The sequence below is a fragment of the Pelophylax lessonae genome (assembly GCF_965119305.1).
Source record: "Pelophylax lessonae genome assembly, chromosome: 13".
Classification (NCBI taxonomy): Eukaryota; Metazoa; Chordata; class Amphibia; order Anura; family Ranidae; genus Pelophylax; species Pelophylax lessonae.
In genome coordinates, this window is record NC_138780.1 from 29,304,146 (window position 1) to 29,323,643 (window position 19,498).

The window sequence follows — 19,498 nt, forward strand, 5'->3', positions numbered from 1 at the left end:
CAAACTTCAGTACTTAAAATTTTCATAGGCTACACTTTAAACGTTTTTACAGGTTACCAGTTTAGAGTTACAGAGGCGGTCTTGTGCTAGAATCATTGCTCTCGCTCCAACGTTTGCGGCAATGCAGCACATGTGTGGTTTGAACGTAATTTACATAGGCGGACGCAACCTATGTATGCGTTCCCTTCAGTATGCGAGCACAAGGGGACAGGGGCGCTTTCTTTTTTTTTTTTTTATTTAAATTTTTTTTTTTTTTTACATTTTTCCTTTAATTTTTTTTCTAATTTTTTTATTGTTTTTAAATAAATAATACAATTGTGAGGGGAAAAAATTATTTATAAGAAACGGGGGATAAAATCGGATTTGAAAAAAATATGGCGAGCAAGGATTGATGTCCTTGGAACGCTACCCCAGGTTGTAAATTGATAGTATATCTGTGTTGTGGTTAAATTATTTTAAAAAAAGAATAAAAGGATAGGTTAAATGAATGTTGGGGGATGGGGGGGGGGGGGGTTGGAGGGATCGAAGTTTGTATTATTGTTATATATGTTGTTTTTCTCTTTTGTATGGAAATGTTGTATATGGGTAAAATCAAGAAATTAAATAAAGAGGAATTGAATAAAAAGAAAAAAATCCCATCGTCTATTTACGTATTTAAGTTTAAAGTCAAGGGATGTGGTTCCTAGACCTCTTTTTATTGCTTTATTAGGTATTTTTATAGTTGAATTTATTACATTACTGAAGGGATAAAATGCAGCGCAATATGTATTGTTAACATGTAGAAATTTAGGATTTGCAGTATTAATATTGATTTATTATTTTATTTATTTATTTATTTCAGGTTCTTATATAGTGCTGTCAATTTACGCAGCGCTTTACATATACATTGCACATTCACATCAGTCCCTGCCCTCAAGGAGCTTACAATCTAAGGTCCATAACTCACATATATACACAGTAGGGCCAATTTTATACAGGATCCAATTAACCTACCAGCATGTCTTTGGAGTGTGGGAGGAAACCAGAGTACCCGGAGGAAACCCACGCAGGCACAGGGAGAACATGCAAACTCCAGGCAGGTAGTGTTGTGGTTGGGATTTGAACCAGCGACCCTCTTGCTGCTAGGTGAAAGTGCTAACCACTACACCACGGTGCCGCCCATTTCATTTGTTTATTTAAATTTAGTTAATTTATTTATTTTTCACTAAGCACAGTTTGCGGTTTTATTTTTAGTAAAAATGTTGATGTTTTTAAAAAGATAAAATTCTATATTACAGAAGTATTACACCATAAAGCACCCCCACCGATAGCACTGTCCCTTCTCTGTACCTGGTCTGTTCCTGGAATGAAGGTGGTATCCGAGCCCTGCCGCCGGTGCTGGAAAATCTTTGTAGAGATGACTGGGGAGGTATGAGAACTGTCCAATCCCAGATCAGATAGGACAGAGGTTCGATTCATGGAATACTGAGGAAAAAAAAAAAAACATGTTGTTTATAGGGAGGCTCCAGTTCAAACGTTAAATATAAATTTGAAACACATATTTAAAAAATTCTTTACCAGAAAACAAACAAAAAAATAGTTTGATAATGTACATAGTGCACTATAAAACTAAATATTTCAGATCCTGCAGTATTGCAGACTATGGGGTCTATTTATAAAACATTTATTGCCCGAATGTCAGTGGCATTCGTTCAAGTTGAACAAAACTTCCCATATTTTTCTAAGGGATCAGTGCTTGTATCTTCAGCTCCATCTAGTGACCGAAATGCAGTATAGTTTTCTCATTGAGGTTTTTCAGAAAACGATACAGCCCACTAGATGGAGCTGGCAATACGGGCGTTAATCTCTTAGAAAAAATACATTTTTTTTTTAATGAGTTTCGGCATTGGCCATGGATCTAATGAGTTACGGCCTTCGCCATGGATCTAATGAGTTACGGCCTTCGCCATGGATCTAAGCCTTTGCCATGGATCTAATGAGTTACAGCCTTCGCCATGGATCTAATGACTTACATCCTTCGCCATGGATCTTATGACTTACAGCCTTCGCCATGGATCTAATGAGTTACAGCCTTCGCCATGGATCTAATGACTTACAGCCTTCGCCATAGATCTAATGAGTTACAGCCTTCGCCATGGATCTAATGAGTTACAGCCTTCGCCATGGATCTAATGAGTTACAGCCTTCGCCATGGATCTAATGACTTACAGCCTTCGCCATGGATCTAATGACTTACAGCCTTCGCCATGGATCTAATGACTTACAGCCTTCGCCATGGATCTAATGACTTACAGCCTTCGCCATGGATCTAATGACTTACAGCCTTCGCCATGGATCTAATGAGTTACGGCCTTCGACATGGATCTAATGAGTTACGGCCTTCGACATGGATCTAATGAGTTACGGCATTCTCCATGGATCTAATGAGTTACGGCATTCTCCATGGATCTAATGAGTTACGGTCTTTGCCATGGATCTAATGAGTTACGGCCTTCGCTATGGATCTAATGAGTTGCGGCCTTCACCATGGATCTAATGAGTTACGGCATTCGCCATGGATCTAATGAGTTACGGCCTTCGCCATGCATCTCATGAGTTACGGCATTCGCCATGGATCTAATAAGTTGCGGCCTTCTACATGGATCTAATGAGTTACGGCATCGCCATGGATCTAATGAGTTACAGCATTCACCATTGATCTAATGAGTTATGGCAGTCTCCATGGATCGTATGAGTTACGGCATTCGCCATAGATCTAATGAGTTACAGTAGTTGCCATGGATCTAATGAGTTACAGTAGTTGCCATGGATCTAATGAGTTACGCCATTCGCCATGGATCTAATGAGTTACGGTCTTTGCCATGCACCTAATGAGTTACGGCATTCGCCATGGATCTAATGAGTTACGGCGTTCGCCATGGATCTAATGAGTTACGGCATTCACCATGGACCTAATGAGTTATGGCATTCGCCATGGATCTAATGAGTTACGGCCTTCGCCATGGATCTAATGAGTTACGACCTTCGCCATGGATCTAATGAGTTACGGCCTTCGCCATGGATCTAATGTTACGGCATTCGCCATGGATCTAATCAGTTACGGCATTCGCCATGGATCTAATCAGTTACGGCATTCGCCATGGATCTAATGAGTTACGGCCTTCGCCATGAATCTAATGAGTTACGGCCTTCGCCATGAATCTAATGAGTTACGGCCTTCGCCATGAATCTAATGAGTTAGGCCATTCGCCATGGATCTAATGAGTTAGGCCATTCGCCATGGATCTAATGAGCTAGGCCATTCGCCATGGATCTAATGAGTTACGGCATTCGCCATGCACCTAATGAGTTACGGCATTCGCCATGCACCTAATGAGTTACGGCATTCGCCATGGATCTAATGAGTTACGGCCTTCGCCATGTATCTAATGAGTTACGGCATTCGCCATGGATCTAATGAGTTACGGCAGCCTCCATGGATCTAATGAGTTACGGCATTCGCCATGGATCTAATGAGATACGGCAGTCTACATGGATCTAATGAGTTATGGCAGTCTCCATGGATCTTATGAGTTACGGCATTCGCCATGGATCTAATGACTTACGGCAGTTTCCATGGATCTAATGAGTTACGGCATTCGCCATGGATCTTATGAGTTACGGCAGTTGTCATGGATCTAATGAGTTACGGCATTCGCCATGGATCTAATGGGTTACGGCAGTTGCCATGGATCTAATGAGTTACGGCATTCGCCACGGATCTTAAAGAGATCTAAATGGTCCAATTAACCAAAGAGAGATACATTTTCCAGATCCATCCAATCTCTAAATGAATCCACCTATCTTAAAGTTCAAACAGCGGTCATCCTAAACAAAATCATCATTTATTTTTTAGTAAAGCATATTGCAATCTAAACAGGAATTTAAAGTTGAACTCCAAGAATTCGATTTTTTTTTCAAGGGTCCATCTTGGCTTGATTTAAGTATGCATATGATATTCAGAGGGCCGCTGGTGATGCTTTAAATCGATGTAGTAGTCATTACTATATACAGGAATAGCAGCAATCTTCCCGGTTCTGTGCCAACATCTTTCCCTCTGCAAACTGACCACAGGGGGTCACTAGCTTGGCAACGCTGCCATTCATAGAACACCTTGTCCTTTTTTCAATGAATACAAGAGGTCTCCTAACTGGTTGTGGTGAAGAGGAGGGGGTGAGGTTACAATCTCCCCCTGGTCCAATTAGATAATGTCTGGCATTTAATGGTGGAGGTGTCAAGCGGGCAGCCCCTGTGATCAAATTAGCATTGGGGAAGATGCCCACAAAGAAACTAGAACAGTGATGGCGAACTTGGCACCCCAGATGTTTTGGAACTACATTTCCCATGATGCTCAACTACACTGCAGGGTGCATGAGCATCATGGGAAATGTAGTTCCAAAACATCTGGTGTGCCAAGGTCCACCATCAATGACCTAGAAGATCGTGGCTATCTTTGTATGTAGTGCAAGCTACTACAGTGATTTACAGCATCTCTGAACATCAAATATGGATACTTATACTGAGCCAAGGTGGATCAATGGAGAAAAATGACATGTTTAGGGTTCACCTTTAAAAATATAAAAAAACAATTATAAAAAAAAAAAAAAAAAAATAAAGAATCCACCAATTAATCTGCCCCACCTCACTAATAGATGGTATCCTTTCCGTTCCAGAATCCAAGCCACTGTCACCATCTTGTGAGTCCACAGAAAGACGGCCTAGAAAAAGCAGACTTTTATCACAGGATGTACAAAGAAACAATACATACAGTAAATAGATGTCACTATAACAAATGTTCCTGTTTTCTGATTGCATTTCATATTAAAGTGTTACTAAACCCAGCACCCTGCATTCACTATATCTGGTCTCCCACAGTACACAGAAAATGGAAATGCAATATTTTAGTAAATATAAACTGCTAAATACCTTTTCTCATCAGCAGTATATATCAGTCTTGGAGGAGGAGTTTTCATTCTCCTCTGACTGTCCTATGAGGCTACAGGACCCCTGAAAACTGGACAGAGCTGATTGGCCCTGTGCTAATCACATGCACTCTCCCAAGAAAAAAAAAAAAAACTATATAGCAATACACACAAAACTGAGCACGTGCAGCCTAACTCCATAGACCAAGGGTCTTCAACCTCCAGTTGTTCCGGAACTACAATTCCCATCATCCATAGTCATGTCTGGGAATGTCAGAGTTTTACAATGCCTCATGGGACTTGTAGTTCCACAACAGCTGGAGGGCCGTAGTTTGAGGATCCCTGCCATAGACTATGTGTTATCAGCAGATGGATTGGGGGACAGTAAAAGAAGGGGAGGATCAGAGAAGACAGAATCCAACAGCCTTTTTACACAATGCAGATGATTAACCCCTTGTGAGTATAACAGGCATCCTTTATGAAAGTAAAGATGAATCGGCGCTATATTCATAAATCTAAGATAACTAAAAAGGGATCCCAGTGGTTAAATATATCTCCAAGCAAAATGATGAATCACGGTATTAGATAAGAAAAAGTGACCAAGTTGTGTACTAATACATAAATAAATTAAACATCAGAAATACTATAAGAATCCATATTGTTTTTGCATTGGGAGACACTCATCTGCACCCACCACATTGGAACGAGTGTCTGTATCCATGCAGCTGCTCGCTGTTCCCCTAGGCTTGAACAGGGGCTGCCTGCACAATGCACCTGGTCCTATGTCTTGGAGTGATGGAGCAAGGAGGTAGTGAGGGACCTCAATTTCATCAAAGGGCCAGTTGTATCTAGGGTACACTACATACAGAGTGCAGAGTTCAGGAGTGCATTAGGTTCAGAGTGTAAGGTTCAGGGTTGCACTATGCACAGTGTGTAACCCAACCCTCCCAAAGCTTTCTTGCATCTCTCTTTCCTACCTGGCCTGGCTCTAGTACCTACCTGTGTAGGTGGCTCTGCCTCACCTTTCAAAGAGGTCATTCTCTGTCTCTCAGATTCCGGAGATCTGTCCCTGCCATTAGAGTGTGCAGGGATCTGTTACTTCTGGGAGCTACTGTGTTTGCAAATGACAGCGGGGAGTGGAGGACCAGAGCTGGTGGTGGTAGAATGGAGTTTCACCATGTTCCAGCTGCAGAACTGGGTGTGAGGGCCACTTGATAAGGCCTGGAGGGCCAGATTTGGCCCACGGGCCTTGTGTTCGACATGTTTGCTTTACTAGCTGGGTGGCCTCTCGGGAGGAACCTTAACTTTGCCCTGAATGGAAAAAAATATGACAGTGACCCTTAACTTTATCCCTTACAAAGAAGAAAACAAAAATGAACTAACTTTCTGGTATTCTGCATCCCACGGAGCTGCAGTCGCTGTAAGAACGCAGTATATCCTGAATGGAAAAGAAAAAAAAATATTTTAAAACAACTGATGGAAAGATTACTGCAATGGGTAAGCTTGATTCCACAAGGATTGGCACTCTAAATTCCAAACACTGGCATCTTCAGTCCCATATGTCACATTAGATATTTTTGAAAGGCATGCATATTACTTTATGTTCGAAAAACGGAGTTTGTCATGTGAAACATAGTAACTTATTGTATGGTCAATGATATTTATCACACTGCTTTACGGGCCAAGAATTAAAAATTAACCACTTGCCGACCACCGCCCGACTATATACGGCGGCGGTCAGCCCCTCCCAGGCAAAGTGACGTACCGGTACGTCACTAGCCTGGGAGCTCCTGCCCCCGCTCGTTCCCTAAGCAGCCCGCGCGTGTGATCGGCGGACCCGATGTCCGCCGGTCACTCGCGATCGTCGGGTGGAGAGGGAGAAAGGCAGGCGGCTAATGTAAACAAAGCCGCCTGTCATTCTCCTCTGTGTAACAGCACAGATCATACGGTCCTGCTATGTAGGACCGTTGATCTGTGCTGTTACACACAAAGCCACATCCAATCACAGTTAGAATCACGCCCCTAGGGACACACTTAACCCCTCCCTCTCCAATAAAGTTAACCCCTTCCCTCCCAGTGTCATTTTTACAGTAACAGTGCATAGGTATAGCACTGATTACTGTAGTAATGTCACTGGTAACCCCAAAAATGTTAAAAATGTCAGTCAAGGGTCCAATCTGTCCGCCGCAATGACGCAGTCCCGCAAAAAAAAAAAAACGCAGATCGCCGCCATTACTCGTTAAAAAAAAAAACAATAAAAATGACAAAAATCTTTCCCTTAGTTAGTAAACGCAATAACTTTTGCGCAAACCAATTAAAATACGCTTTTTGCGATTTTTTTTTACCAAACATATGTAGCATAAAACAAATTGGCCTAAAATGTTAAAAAATTTAGATTTTTACATTTTTTTGGGGGGGGAATTTCATATAAAAAAATTTGAAAAATATTGTTATTTTTGCAAAATTGTCGCTCTTTTTTTTGTTTATAGCGCATGATCAAAAAAAATCGCACAGGTGATCAAATACCACCCAAAGAAAGCTCTGTTTATGGGAAAAAAGGACGTCAAATTCATTTGGGTACAGCGCCGCACGACAGCGCAATTGTCCGTTAAAGTCACGTAGTGCCGAATCGCAAAATAGGCCCTGGTCAGGAAGGGGTTAAAATCTTCCTGGGCTTAAGTGGATAATTTTGTGGATGTGACAAACATTGGCTCAAATAGGGCAAAAATTGCCATATTTTCTCTGTTATGTGTGATTCCTATATTGTCACCGCCACCTAGTGGCCATAATACATGTTTTTTCCCATAAATGCCTCAATCAAGAAAAAATTGTATTGTGGCCACTAGGTGGCGGGGACAATATAGGAATCACATAGTTACTCTATTACAATTATACAAACACACACACACACCACTGTGGATGACCACTGACAGGTTAGGTGAACAACATTGGTTATCTCGTTACAACGGCACCTGAAAGTGTGTGGCATCTTTTAGGCAGTAAATGAACATGTTTGTTGTCTCTGAAGTTGTTTGTTGTAAGCAGAAAAAAAATGGGAAAGCGTAAGGATTTGATCAAATGTAATTTGATCAACCATGACAAGGGCCAAATTGTAATGGTTAGACAACTGGATCAGAGTATCTCCAAACCTGCATTGGTCAAGACCTACCAAAAGTGGTCCAAGAAAGAAAAAAAATGATGAACCGGTGACAGGGTTATGGGCAGCCAAGGCTCATTTATGCACATGGGGCCCTGTAGTCCAAGCTACTGTAGCCCAAATTGCTAAAAAAAATAATTCTGGTTCTAATAGAAAGTTGTCAGTACACATAGTGCATCACGATCACGGTTGTTGCATATAGGGGTTGCGTAGAGGCAGACCAGTTAAGGTACCCATGTTGACCCGTGTCCACAACCTTAAGCGCCTACAACGGGCACGTGAACATCAGAAATGGACAATGGAAGAAGATGGCCTGGATTGATGAATTCAAGAATGGTTTGAGGAACACAAGTTTGAGCTGTCGACTTGGCCTCCCAATTCTCCAGAGTTTAATCCAATCAAGCATCTGTGGGATGTGATGGAAAGACAAGTCCGATCTATAAAGGCCCCAACTCACAACTTACAGGACCTAAAGGATCTGCTATTAGTGGCTTAGTGCCAGATACCACAGCATACCTTCAGAGGTCTAGTGGAGTCCATATCTCAACAGGTCATGTGGTGATAATGGTATGACTGATCAGTGAGATATATATATATATATATATATATATATATATATATACGTATACACACACACATATATACACACACACACACACACACCAGCCTTTCTGACAGCACATTGGCAATTTTTCCGGAATATCTTGAGTAATTTCCCAGACAATGATGGCCCCGCAATCTAGATCAGCAGCCTGTACTTACTCCAGGCCCCGCTGTTTCTTGGCGAATCTTTAGCTGCAGTTGGTAGACTCTCCGTCTGGCCCCTTCTATCTGCTCCTGTAGACTGGGATTTGGGGTTCTGTTATAAACTTCACACAGTGTCTGCAGGAAAAAAAAAAGAAGAAGTAATTTAATAAGAAGTAAAATCAAGCAAATGCTGTAAGTAGCGAAAAGTGTAAGAACGACCATTTCTAGGTGCTCCGAAAGCAATACTGCCATCTCCAGAACGAAGTTCTTTCTTTCTTTCTTTTTATTTTTTTAACCAAACGGTGATTCCGAATAGAACTAAATAACTGGTGAAATTTGCGAGCCAAGTGTTTGCATTGTGGTCCCATTGACTTCAATAGTTGAGTTCGACAGGTGGTGCCGTCTGTCAACGTGGCAAGCAGAGTTAACTTTGCCAAGGCCATGATGCGTTGCATATGTAAGGCTTTCTTTGGCTGACTTATACCTCGTTTCCACTGAGTGGTACGGTACGGTTCAGTTCAGTACGGTACGGTTCGGAACGGTACACATTGCGTTTCCACTACCAATAGTACCCTTTCATGATAGGCGTGGTGTAGCCGGAAAGCTGTGATGGACGATTCTCTGTCAACCAATCAAAGTTCTACAGAGTGTAGCTCCACCCTGTTGGTACGGTACTAATGTGCTTGGTACCCCAACGAAAGGGTACCAAAAAAGTGGTACAGTACCATTCACAATGGAAACGGCAAAAATAGCGTACCGTACCGAACCGTACCATAACGCTCAGTGGAAACGAGCCATTAGACTTTCTTTGGACAATCAGGGGGTGGTAAAAATACACCTGCTCCTTTTTAACACCTAATGATGGAGACAATAGCTTATAATGTGTCAGGGACTCCATTTATAGATTACCTGCTCTACCACTGCAATGGAGAGAGGTAAAATAATTAATTGGATGTAATTAGTGATTTCTATTATTATTATTATATAGGATTTATATAGCGCCAACAGTTTACGCAGCGCTTTACACCTTGAGGGTAGACAGTACAAATACAATACACTTTAATACAGTAGGAGTCAGAGGGCCCTGCTCATTAGAGCTTACAATCTAAAAGGTAATAACTGTGGGGGATGGGCTGATGGAGAAAAAAAAAAGTACAGTTGTTAGGTGGATGCCAGATAGGTTTCTCTGAAGAGATGTGTTTTCAGGGATCGTCTGAAAGTAGACAAAGTAGGAGATAGTCGGACAGATGGGGGTAGAGCATTCCAGAGGATGGGAGAAGCTCGGGAGAAGTCCTGGAGGCGAGCATGGGAAGTGGTTATAAGGGAGCTAGAGAGCAGGAGGTCCTGGGAGGAATGAAGAGAATGAGTTGGTTGGTATTTTGAGACCAGATTAGTGATGTAGCTGGGCGCCAAGTTATGGATGGCTTTGTAAGTTATGGTTAGTAACTTGAATTTAATTTGTTGGTTGAGTGGCAGCCAATGGAGGGATTGGCAAAGAGGGGTAGCAGACACAGAGCGGTTTGCAAGGTGGATGACCCTGGCAGCAGCGTTCATGATGGACTGAAGGGGGGATAGTCTTTTTAAAGGTAAGCCAATGAGAACGGAGTTGCAGTAATCGAGACGAGAGATGACCAGGGAGTGGATTAAAAGCTTTGTGGTATCATTGGTTAGGAAGGGACGTATTTTGGAGATGTTACATAGTTACATAGTTACATAGTTACATAGTTACATAGTTAGTGAGGCTGAAAAAAGACACAAGTCCATCCAGTTCAACCTATGTGTGTGTGTTTGCTTTTAACCGTACATTGTATACCCCTGTATGTTGTGGTCTTTAAGGTGTCCATCCAATAGTTTTTTGAAACTATCAATGCTCCCCGCTGATACGACTGCTTGCGGAAGAGAATTCCACATCCTTACCGCTCTTACAGTGAAGAACCCCTTACGCACTTTAAGGTTAAACCGCCTTTCCTCTAGTTTTAGTGAGTGGCCACGTGTCTTATTGTATTCCCTTACTCTAAATAGTTTGTTCCTTATGCTAGGGTCGCCAGTACAGTATTTGTACATTGATATCATATCCCCCCTCAATGTTGCGGAGGTTGAGGCGGCAAGCTTTGGACAGTGGCTAGATGTGTGGCTGAAAGGATAGTTCAGAGTCCAGGATTATACCTAGGACCTTGGCACGGGTGGAACGGGTTGGTAGTTGTGCCGTTGATGTTGGCAGAGAAATCAGGGGAAGAGGAACGTAGGGGAGGAAATATCATGAGCTTGGTTTTGGATAGGTTGAGTTTGACGAAGTGATGTGACATCAATGTTGATCTGATATCCTTGCTTTAAAAAGCCACAAAAGTCTTTTTTTTTCAAAAACAAGACCCTTCAGAAAAGATGTTACAACCTACCTGGAGCTCAGTCTCCTCTTGTTTCAGCATATTGCGCAGGATTTGGGTTGCATGTTTCTGGACCTCAGGATCCTGCAGCAACAATACACAAGTTAGAAAATTCCAAAAAAATAAACAATTAATCCACAAAGTCACCCAAAGGTTTCCCTCATTGTTACCTGTAGTGGTTTAGGCCCTGTGATCCTCTGGGGAGGGGGAAGAGGGGGAGGAGGCGGGACAGGGGAAGACCAGGTATTCCGGGGGGATACAGAGGAGCTGTGGTCATGTTGATAACCGGATGTCGCCATGGAGGGCGGAGGAGAACCCAGCAGTGTGAGTGCAACGTAGGTCCCGGCTGGTTTAAAAGAAAGGAAATGGATATGTAAACAGCAAGGGAAAAGTTGCAAAGGCTAGGTAGGTGTTGGAAAATGACTACATAAAGTTCCATGTTTTGTTACTAGCTTTATTCATCAAACAAAATGATTTGTGACCGCATGGCCTACACAATTATGGTCAAAAGACTTTTAATGGCTATTTTGTTTTTTTCCAAGATAGAAAATTCCTCAGCTTTCCTTAAATATCTAGACAATCGCACGTTCAATTTTTTTCCGCTGCCTTGGGAACATGAAATCGTAATATGCGAATATTGACTTGACCTTGGAGGGTGCCACCCTGCCACACGCTTAACTATTGCCTGGTGAATGTGGTGGGTGGCTCCATTGACAAGCAACAAGGAACAGAGGATCTGCAAAATACAAAATTCCAAGCTAGTAAAAAATAAAAAAAGGCCCGGTACATGAGGCTCTGGCATTTAGGTGCAGGTGGTAGGCTCAGGTGCACCTTCTAGCCCCACTGCTGGCAGCCTGTAAAACTCTTTGGGAGGCTGACAGCTACTGCAGCTGGACAAAGCACTAAAGAGGGCTACTAAAGCTCAGGACAGTATGTGCACCATCCAGCATCTTTCAGTCTCTCATTGTCAGGACACAGGTCTGAACCTGCGACCTCTGCTATGCCTGGCAATGTCTCTTATTGCTGAGCCAAATGAGAGGCTGGACAGAACCCTGTCTCATCCATTGGACAATACTGCCTTGTTTCTGCTGAACCTTGAACCCTTTTGCTCCTTCTATGAACTTCCCGATTTAAGCCAGGTCGCTGCACTTTTTGCTTGCCAGATTATTGTGCTCTCTCCAGGAGATATCTCGCTTGTCACTTCTGCTACCGTCTGTATCTTGGCTACTACTCACCACGACGGGTCTTGTTCCTCAACTACGCTTCTGCTTGATCCCAACCTGCAACCACTCGATACCGACCTTTGGCTTGTTTCTTACTGCTCTTCCGCTTGATCCCTACCTGCTATATTGCTACCAGACCCCGACCTGCTCACCTCCTGGTCCTGAAAACTGCGACCTGGCACTAACACGCAGCAAAACACATCTCCAGCATCAGGGGCACTGGTGAACACCAAGTAGTACTTGGATGTCATGCCTCAGATGAGCCCATGTCATCTGCCAGGGTTACCTGCTTCTATACTTATCCAGCTGGTTGGTGGGTGCCTCTCTACTGCTAAAGCTGGTCTCTGAGCCTGACTCAAGACCATGATACGCAGAGTTGAACAGGATGGGGAGAGTGGGGCTGGACGATGCACCTATGGCTTCTATCTGCACTTTAAAGCCAGAGCCTCATCCATTGGGGCTCAATACCCACTGTACATGGAGCCTAATGCAATCTGTGAGCTACAAAAGACTGCCTGGTCATCCAGCTTTTCAAAAATGTAAAAAAGTACTACGGTTTCCTGGTCCAGCTGAGTTCTGATTTAAAGTGGCATTAAACCCTCTTCTCGTTTACAGCCATGGAAGCTGCCATCTTTGCCTCTGCTGGATCTGCAGGTGCCCTGGTGCTGCCTATTTGATCAATTATGACACCAGCCATTTGATGGCTTGACAGTTTGGTTGAGAGTGCAACCAACTCTGACAGTTATCACTCATGGTATTTCTGGAAACAGTAAGATCAATGGATTTAGTTCTGCTCTAAGCTCAGCTTCAGCCAAAACCTTGGAACAGGGGGTGAAGGGTTAGCACCTTTATCCGTTTTTTTTAATGCCATCTGTGTTCCTGTTGGGGGGGGGGTTACTTCCAACAGTGTATATATGTACATTATATAAGTACATAAACAGGACTTATTTAGTTATACTTGCCAAATCACTATTTTTATTTTTAGTTATGTTGTAGCCCTGATAAAGGGAGGGCAGTGTGTGCACTGTGTGCCCCATGAAACGCGTTGACTCATACTCAATTAAGGTTTGGAATAAAATTTTACTTTAAACTCAAATATTTTGGTGTGGTACTTTGATTTCAGATTCAAAACTCCCAACCTCCTGTCAGGGCAAGACGTGATGGGAAATATCTTCAGTGGGGACACAAGACAAACACATTTAGCAGCGTGGGAAATGTTTTTTTAATAGAGTGGGGAAGACTGAGAACTTCTTGAAATGTTTTTATTACTGTCTGTGCAATAGACCAGGGAAAGTTAGTCTCTGATACCGTCATTTGAGTTAGGACACAATGTAGCTCCTATGCAATTATTGGTTGCAGCCTAAGACTGCGCCAGAGATAAAAAAAAAAAAAAAGGTAAAGGCGCCAAAGCTACTGATATCTTTCAACTGATTACTGAGCAATGGCAGCATGAATTTATAAAGGCGATTTCTCCAGACTATAAGCCAACTCTGATGATACTTTATAATAGAATCTGGAATTGAAGCACAACATCGTGATATTTAAATCTAGGTATAAGTTTATTCCAATGACAAACTGCTTACAAAGCCAACTCATATCGGGCACTGGAGCTCAGCCTCCTTCACTAGGGCTACAATGCAACAAAAAAAATAAAAATTATATATATATATATATATATATATATACACACATACATACATATATATACATACATATATACAGTCACACACACACATACATACATACATACATATATATATATATATATATATATATATATATATATATATATACACACACATCATTGTAACACACGATTCTGAAAACTGGGGTATAAGATCAAATACTGACAAAGGCTAAATAAAATTTAAATAAAATAAATATTAATTAAATAAAAATGGTGGTAAAAATGAGGATCCCAGAAAGGCTAAATAAAATTTAAATAAAATAGATATTAATTAAATGATAATGGTGGTAAAAATGGGGATCAGTGTCACATTATAACAACAATACTCCTAACAATATTATTTACAATAATGACATTAAAGTGGTTGTAAAGGCTAAAGGATTTTTTTTTAACTATAATGCATTCTCTGCATTAAAGCGGAGCTCCACCGAAAAGGGAAAGCTCCGCTTGTTTGCTTCCTCCCCCCCTCCGCCGTCACATTTGGCACCTTTCGAGAGGGAACGGGTACCTGTTTTTGACAAGTACCTGCCCCCACTTCCGGGTTACCTCGCCTCCTTTCCTCGCCGCCAGGCCATTTACAAAGCGCAGCACGCTTCATGCACATGCAGTAGGGTACCGGCAGTGAAGCGGCACAGCACCCGAGCACCGATTGAAAAATTGGCTGGGGTGCCGACATCGTGGGATCCCTGGACAGGAAAGAGTCCTAATATTAAAAGTCAACAGCTACATTATTTGTAGCTGCGGACTTTAATTTTTTTGTTGGGGGGGGGGGGGGGGGGCTGGAGCTCCGCTTTAAGGTAAAAAACCTCCATGGTCATCCTGCCCCCCTAAGTACTTACCTGAGCCCAATATCAATCCAGCGCTGTGTCCAAGAGCAACAGTGCTGTTCTCTCTCTTCCCCTTCACAGGCTCAGAGACATCAGTGGGAGCCATTAGCTCAGACTGCTGTCAATCAAATCCTATAAGGAGGGAGCAGAGACATGCTGTGTGTCTATGGATGCAGACAGCCCAGCTCGGGACTGAGCCTGCACGAGTGCCCCCATAGCAAGCAGCTTATTATGGGGGCACTCAGAAAGGAAGAAGAGCCAAAATCGCTGGCGTCACCCCAGAAGATGAGGTTTGGGGCCGCTCTGTGCAAAACCATTTCACAGAGAAGGTAAGTATATCATCTTTTTTATTTTAATTAAAAAGAGTCTACTTTTACAATGACTATTGCTAGTGATAATCGAAAATATTATTTTTATTAATATTATCAATAATACCAACAACAGAACCATGATGGCAGTAATAACATAACTAAAAATTATGTTAAAAAAATGTTAATAAAAACTAAAAATTATGTTAAAATAAAAATGTTAAATTAAATGTTAAATTTAATATTAAAGGTTAATAAAATTTAAAATATAGGGTATATTGTATATAAGAAATATAAAAATGATAACACTTGTCATCAAAAACTGCAATCTCCAAATTAATAATATAAGGTGAAGGGTTTTGGATCAAATACATGGATAACCGATTATAGATGACTGTACATTTAGGATACTATTTTTATAAGCTGGTAAATGTTTTACTTGTCATATAATTAATTGTTATATTTAAATAATAAAAGCAAAATTCAGCAGTTGTTAGGCTCTAATATTGTCAATTGAGCTCGGACACAATGCAGCTGGTTGCAGTGGAAGGAAAGCATCAGAAATGCAAATTAAAAACAAAAAATCTGTTGATATTCTATTCATGATTATGAAGTGATGGCAGCATTCATTAAAAAGTGTTGCCAATTTTCCAGAGTATCAGGCAACACTGATGTTACTTTAAGGATAATTTTAAATAGTACTTACACTTAATGAGTTTGACCACTTCGATATGAGAGCTGTTTGCAACCAAAGTGCCATTTACCTGTGGGGAAAAAAAAAATTGACAAAATTGCTAAATTAGCAGATTTTATTCATATTCTGTAGGGAATTACCTCCACAGCCCGGGAGCTATGGCATCTTTCTGAGATCTGGGTAATCTCCTGATAAGCTTCTGATTTAGTCATTATTCTATTCTCTAGACCAGAGGTCTCAAAACTCAGGCTTGGTGGTCAGTGAAAGTAAAAAAATTACAGGTCACCTGTGGTCAGTAGAAAGAGGAATAGCGCCCTATAACTGATATCTGTGGAAGGAATAGCGCCCTATAACTGATATCAGTGGAAGGAATAGCGCCCTATAACTGATATCAGTGGAAGGAATAGCGCCCTATAACTGATATCAGTGGAAGGAATTAGCGCCCTATAACTGATATCAGTGGAAGGAATAGCGCCCTATAACTGATATCAGTGGAAGGAATAGCGCCCTATAACTGATATCTGTGGAAGGAATAGCGCCCTATAACTGATATCAGTGGAAGGAATAGCGCCCTATAACTGATATCAGTGGAAGGAATAGCGCCCTATAACTGATATCAGTGGAAGGAATTAGTGCCCTATAACTGATATCAGTGGAAGGAATAGCGCCCTATAACTGATATCAGTGGAAGGAATTAGCGCCCTATAACTGATATCAGTGGAAGGAATAGCGCCCTATAACTGATATCAGTGGAAGGAATAGCACCCTATAACTGATATCAGTGGAAGGAATAGCACCCTATAACTGATATCAGTGGAAGGAATAGCGCCCTATAACTGGTATCAGTGGAAGGAATAGTGTCCTGCCATTGATATCAGGTGGAGGAATAGTTTCTCATCATTTGTGTCAGTGGGAGGAATAGTGCCCCATCATTGGTGTCAGGAATAGTGCTCCATCGTTGGTGACAGTGGAAGGAACGGTGCCCCATTGTTTGTATCAATGGAAGGAATAGTACCACATAGTTCGTATCATTAGATGGAATAGTGCCCCATTTTTGGTGTTGGTGGGAGGCATCGAGAATAATGCCCCATCGTTGGTATCAGTGGAAGGAATAGTGCCCCATTGTTGGATGTTAGTGTTAGGAATAATGTCACATCATTGGTGTTCTTGAAAGGAATAGTGCCCCATTGTTGGTATCAGAGGAAGGAATAAAACCCCATCACAGGGGTCAGTGGGAGGAAAAGTGCCCCATCGTTGGTACCAGAAAAATGAATAGTGCCCCATCAATGGTATCAGTGTGCAGAATAGTGCCCCATTGTTAGTATCAGTAGGTGGAATAGTGTCCCCATCTTTGGTATCAGTAGGTGGAATAGTGTCCCCATCTTTGGTATCAAGGGGCAGAATAGTGTCCCCATTGTTGGTAGCAGTGGGTGGAATAGTGTCCCCATTGTTGGTATCAGTGGGTGGAATAGTGTCCCCATTGTTGGTATCAGTGGGTATAATAGTGTCCCCATCGTTGGCATCAGTAGGTGGAATAGTGTCCCCATCCTTGGTATTAGTGGGTGGAATAGTGCCCCACTGTTGGTATTAGTGGGAGGAATAGTGTCCCCATCGTTGGTATCTGTGGGAGGAATAGTGCCCCCATCGTTGGTATCAGTGGGAGGAATAGTGCCCTATGATTGGTATTAGTGGGAGGAATAGTGCCGCATCATTGGTATCAGTGGGAGGAATAGTGTTCCCATCATTGATATCAGTGGGTGGAATAGTGCTCCATTGTTGGTTATCAGTGGGTGGAATAGTGTCCCTATCGTTGGTATAAGTGGGAGGAATAGTGTCCCCATCTTTGGTATCAGAGGGAGGAATAGTGTCTCCATTGTTGGTATCAGTGGGAGGAATAGTGTCCCCATCGTTGATATTAGTGGAAGGAGCTGTGCCCTATTGTTTGTGTCAGTGGGAGGAATGGTCCTCCATCGCTTGTGACAGTGGAAGGAATAGTGTCCCCATCGTTGGTATCAGAGGGAGGAACAGTGTGTCCATCAATGGTATCAGTGGGATTGTTTGTGTCAGTAGGAGGAATGGTCCTCCATCGTTAGTGACAGTGGAAGGAATAGTGCCTCATCGTTGGTATTAGTGGAAGTAACGATGCCCCATTGTTTGTATCAATGAAATTAATAATGCCCCATCATTCGTATCATTATTTTGAATAGTGCCCCATTTTTGGTATCTGTGGGAGGAATCGAGAATAATGTCCCATTGTTGGTATCAGAAAAATGAATCGTGCCCTATCGTTTTTATCAGTGGAAGGAGCTGTGCCCCATCGTTGGTATTAGTAGGCGGAATAGTGTGCCATCTTTGTTACCAGTGGAGGGAATAGTGCGCTATCATTGGTATCAGTGGAAGGAATAGTGCCCCATCATTGGTATCAGTGGGAGGAATAGTGTCCCATCATTGATGTCAGTGGGAGGAATGGTGCCCCATCATTGGTGTCAGTGGGAGGAATAGTGCCCCATCATTGGTGTCAGTGGGAGGAATAGTGCCCCATCATTGGTATCAGTGGGAGGAATAGTGTCCCATCATTGATGTCAGTGGGAGGAATGGTGCCCCATCATTGGTGTCAGTGGAAGGAATAGTGCCCCATCATTGGTGTCAGTGGGAGGAATAGTGCCCCATCATTGGTGTCAGTGGGAGGAATAGTGCCCCATCATTGGTGTCAGTGGGAGGAATAGTGCCCCATCATTGGTGTCAGTGGAAGGAATAGTGCCCCATCATTGGTGTCAGTGGGAGGAATAGTGCCCCATCATTGGTGTCAGTGGAAGGAATAGTGCCCCATCATTGATGTCAGTGGTTGTACAATTTTCTATCGTCATGGTAGGGAATGATGGTGTCTATATAAATACCAAGAGTAATATACTGGCTAAGCGTGCATGTTTTAGTATTGTAAAAACTCAAAATGGCAGTTTAAAGTGATTTTGTGCTCTTGTTTTACTGGATAAAGCAATAGGCTCACTTTATGGCGCACCACCAGTTGCACATACTTTAGTTCCTTTTGTCCCCCGCAGCTACATTTAGACACTTGGAGCAAGGAGAAGAAACCATTAAATAGGGATGAGGGGTTGTATAGTTCTCAAAGGATAGCTGGGAAAGCTAACACTGAGATTTTAGTTCAAAACATGTGAGCGTAGAATCTGATTTCTAACAGCTATTTTCTGTACTTGCAGAAAATGTGGTCAGCCTAAAGAAAACTACTGCAGCCACCACATTTTAGGACAAGTAAGCTGGAACATATTTTTTTTCTTTGTTTTAGATACAATTAGCATCCCTGCATGGAGTTCTTGGGTCCTGTTTTTTTAGTCCCCCCCCCCCCCCTCCTCTAGGACTAATTCCTGTGGTTGTGGCGAAACGCGTTGGACGGGTGGCCAGGTTGGAGCTTCTGTTCGGTATGCAGAGTTTGTACTTTGCTTTTGTTAGAGTGTATTCTGAGCCGGACAGGTTCCTTTCTTCTCGGCACCC

At 42.3% G+C, this 19,498-nt stretch overlaps 1 protein-coding gene across 1 annotated transcript in view; it reads right to left on the minus strand.

The window, feature by feature from the left end:
- Positions 1 to 19,498, minus strand: part of ARHGEF11 (Rho guanine nucleotide exchange factor 11) — a 375,726-nt gene that overhangs the window by 146,149 nt on the left and 210,079 nt on the right. The window contains exons 7-13 of the mRNA XM_082275008.1: positions 16,001 to 16,058; positions 11,420 to 11,595; positions 11,262 to 11,333; positions 8,881 to 9,000; positions 6,345 to 6,399; positions 4,681 to 4,757; positions 1,330 to 1,464 (exon numbers count right to left, since the gene is read on the minus strand). Of these exons, the coding sequence (XP_082131134.1) occupies positions 1,330 to 1,464; positions 4,681 to 4,757; positions 6,345 to 6,399; positions 8,881 to 9,000; positions 11,262 to 11,333; positions 11,420 to 11,595; positions 16,001 to 16,058 (693 nt within the window). The remainder of the gene's footprint in view (positions 1 to 1,329; positions 1,465 to 4,680; positions 4,758 to 6,344; positions 6,400 to 8,880; positions 9,001 to 11,261; positions 11,334 to 11,419; positions 11,596 to 16,000; positions 16,059 to 19,498) is intronic.